Consider the following 1,447-nt stretch of genomic DNA (forward strand, 5'->3'; position numbering starts at 1 on the left):
AACACAAAGGAAGGGTTAGGAATGAAAAGATCAAATGCTAAAGAGTATAGAGAAGTTACACCAGTTTCAACGAAAATATGGATAGATGCTTTAAGAGGAAAAGTAGTTGAACCAAGGAAGGATAAAGAGAATTCATCCTTAGAATGGCCATCGTTTGATCTGCATCTAAGTCAAGCTTGAAATATTCATTTTATGCTTTTTTGTTAGGGGTCTAGAATATATTGGAATTTTCATATTTTCGTCGAACTAAGGTATTTGTTTTTACAAAACTTATAAATTCATGCTTATTTGATAATTGTTATGTAAGCTGGATTACATTGGATTTTGAACATAACTGTGATTGAGTTTAAAACAACCAAATACAGTGTAGTTAAATACTTTGTATTTAAGTGAACAAAAGAACGATCTTATTTGAACGAATCATTCAACCAACTTGATAAGAAAATACATCTATGAATATAAACTAATTATCCCTTTTACTTCTTAAACATGGCAATTACTAAATGAGTTCTTTATAAGACCTGCAATTGTGACCTTTTTTACCACACCTGCTACAACGAACAGTGGCTTTCTTCTCTAAAAATGAAGTAAACTTCTTCTTTTTGGGTCTTCCAGCTGGACGTTTAACCTACGGTGGAAGTATTCCATCATTGCCACCTTGGTGGATATTCCTAATTTGGTTTACAGTACCAATAGGACGCGTTCCCTTCTTGTACAGGTTTATCAAATTTGAGACATAGTAGAACTTATCAGTGTATAAATGGAGATTAAGATTCCTTGTGGACAATGCTATACATGTATGTGAACAAGATATCAAATCAAGGTCCCATTGACGACATGAGCATGTCCGATTTAAAATGTTGACGACAAATTGTTCCTTACGATGGTGGACTTCAAATTCATGTTGGTCTACAGAATCTATCTGTCACACCAATAGAACAAATATCATGTACAAAAAAAGTAATTCACTACACATTTATTGCATTTATTGAATATTAAATAACTTACATTCATTGAGCGGCTCTGCGCCAAGGATTCTCGAATCATATCTTCTGCATATATTGAAAGTTGTGTCGTTGGAAACTCCATTTGGTACGACGTTCATAGAACCATTTTTGAATCAAACTACGGATAGATTCTAGAAGTCTAATTACAGACAATTCTCGTTGTTCTTTCAAGGTATAGTTCATACTTTCAGAGATGTTGGTTGTAATAACCTGGTATCTTTTTCTCCTAAAAAATGCCCTAGCCCACTTATGTCTTCCCACTGCTTCCAACTCATGCCTCATTGATGGAGATAGTTGTTCGAGTTGCCTCATGTAGTACTCAAATTCCAGTGGTATATACGCTCTGGCACATTTATTGAATGAGTCCTCCATGGGAAGTGATTTATGGTTCTTTTTCATGTTCTTCAACAAATGGAATGCACATAATCCATGTTCAGCTA

General features: G+C 34.4%; 1 protein-coding gene across 1 annotated transcript; it reads right to left on the minus strand.

Moving 5' to 3' along the window:
- Positions 1-628: 628 nt before the first annotated feature.
- Positions 629-1,089, minus strand: LOC127150872 (uncharacterized). The gene is made up of 2 exons (XM_051089565.1): positions 1,009-1,089; positions 629-922 (listed from the first exon to the last, which is right to left on the minus strand). The coding sequence occupies exons 1-2, from the start codon at positions 1,087-1,089 to the stop codon at positions 629-631; spliced, it is 375 nt and encodes a 124-aa protein (XP_050945522.1).
- Between the last annotated feature and the right edge of the window lie 358 nt (positions 1,090-1,447).

The sequence above is a fragment of the Cucumis melo genome, chromosome 9 (genome assembly GCF_025177605.1).
Source record: "Cucumis melo cultivar AY chromosome 9, USDA_Cmelo_AY_1.0, whole genome shotgun sequence".
Classification (NCBI taxonomy): domain Eukaryota; kingdom Viridiplantae; phylum Streptophyta; class Magnoliopsida; order Cucurbitales; family Cucurbitaceae; genus Cucumis; species Cucumis melo.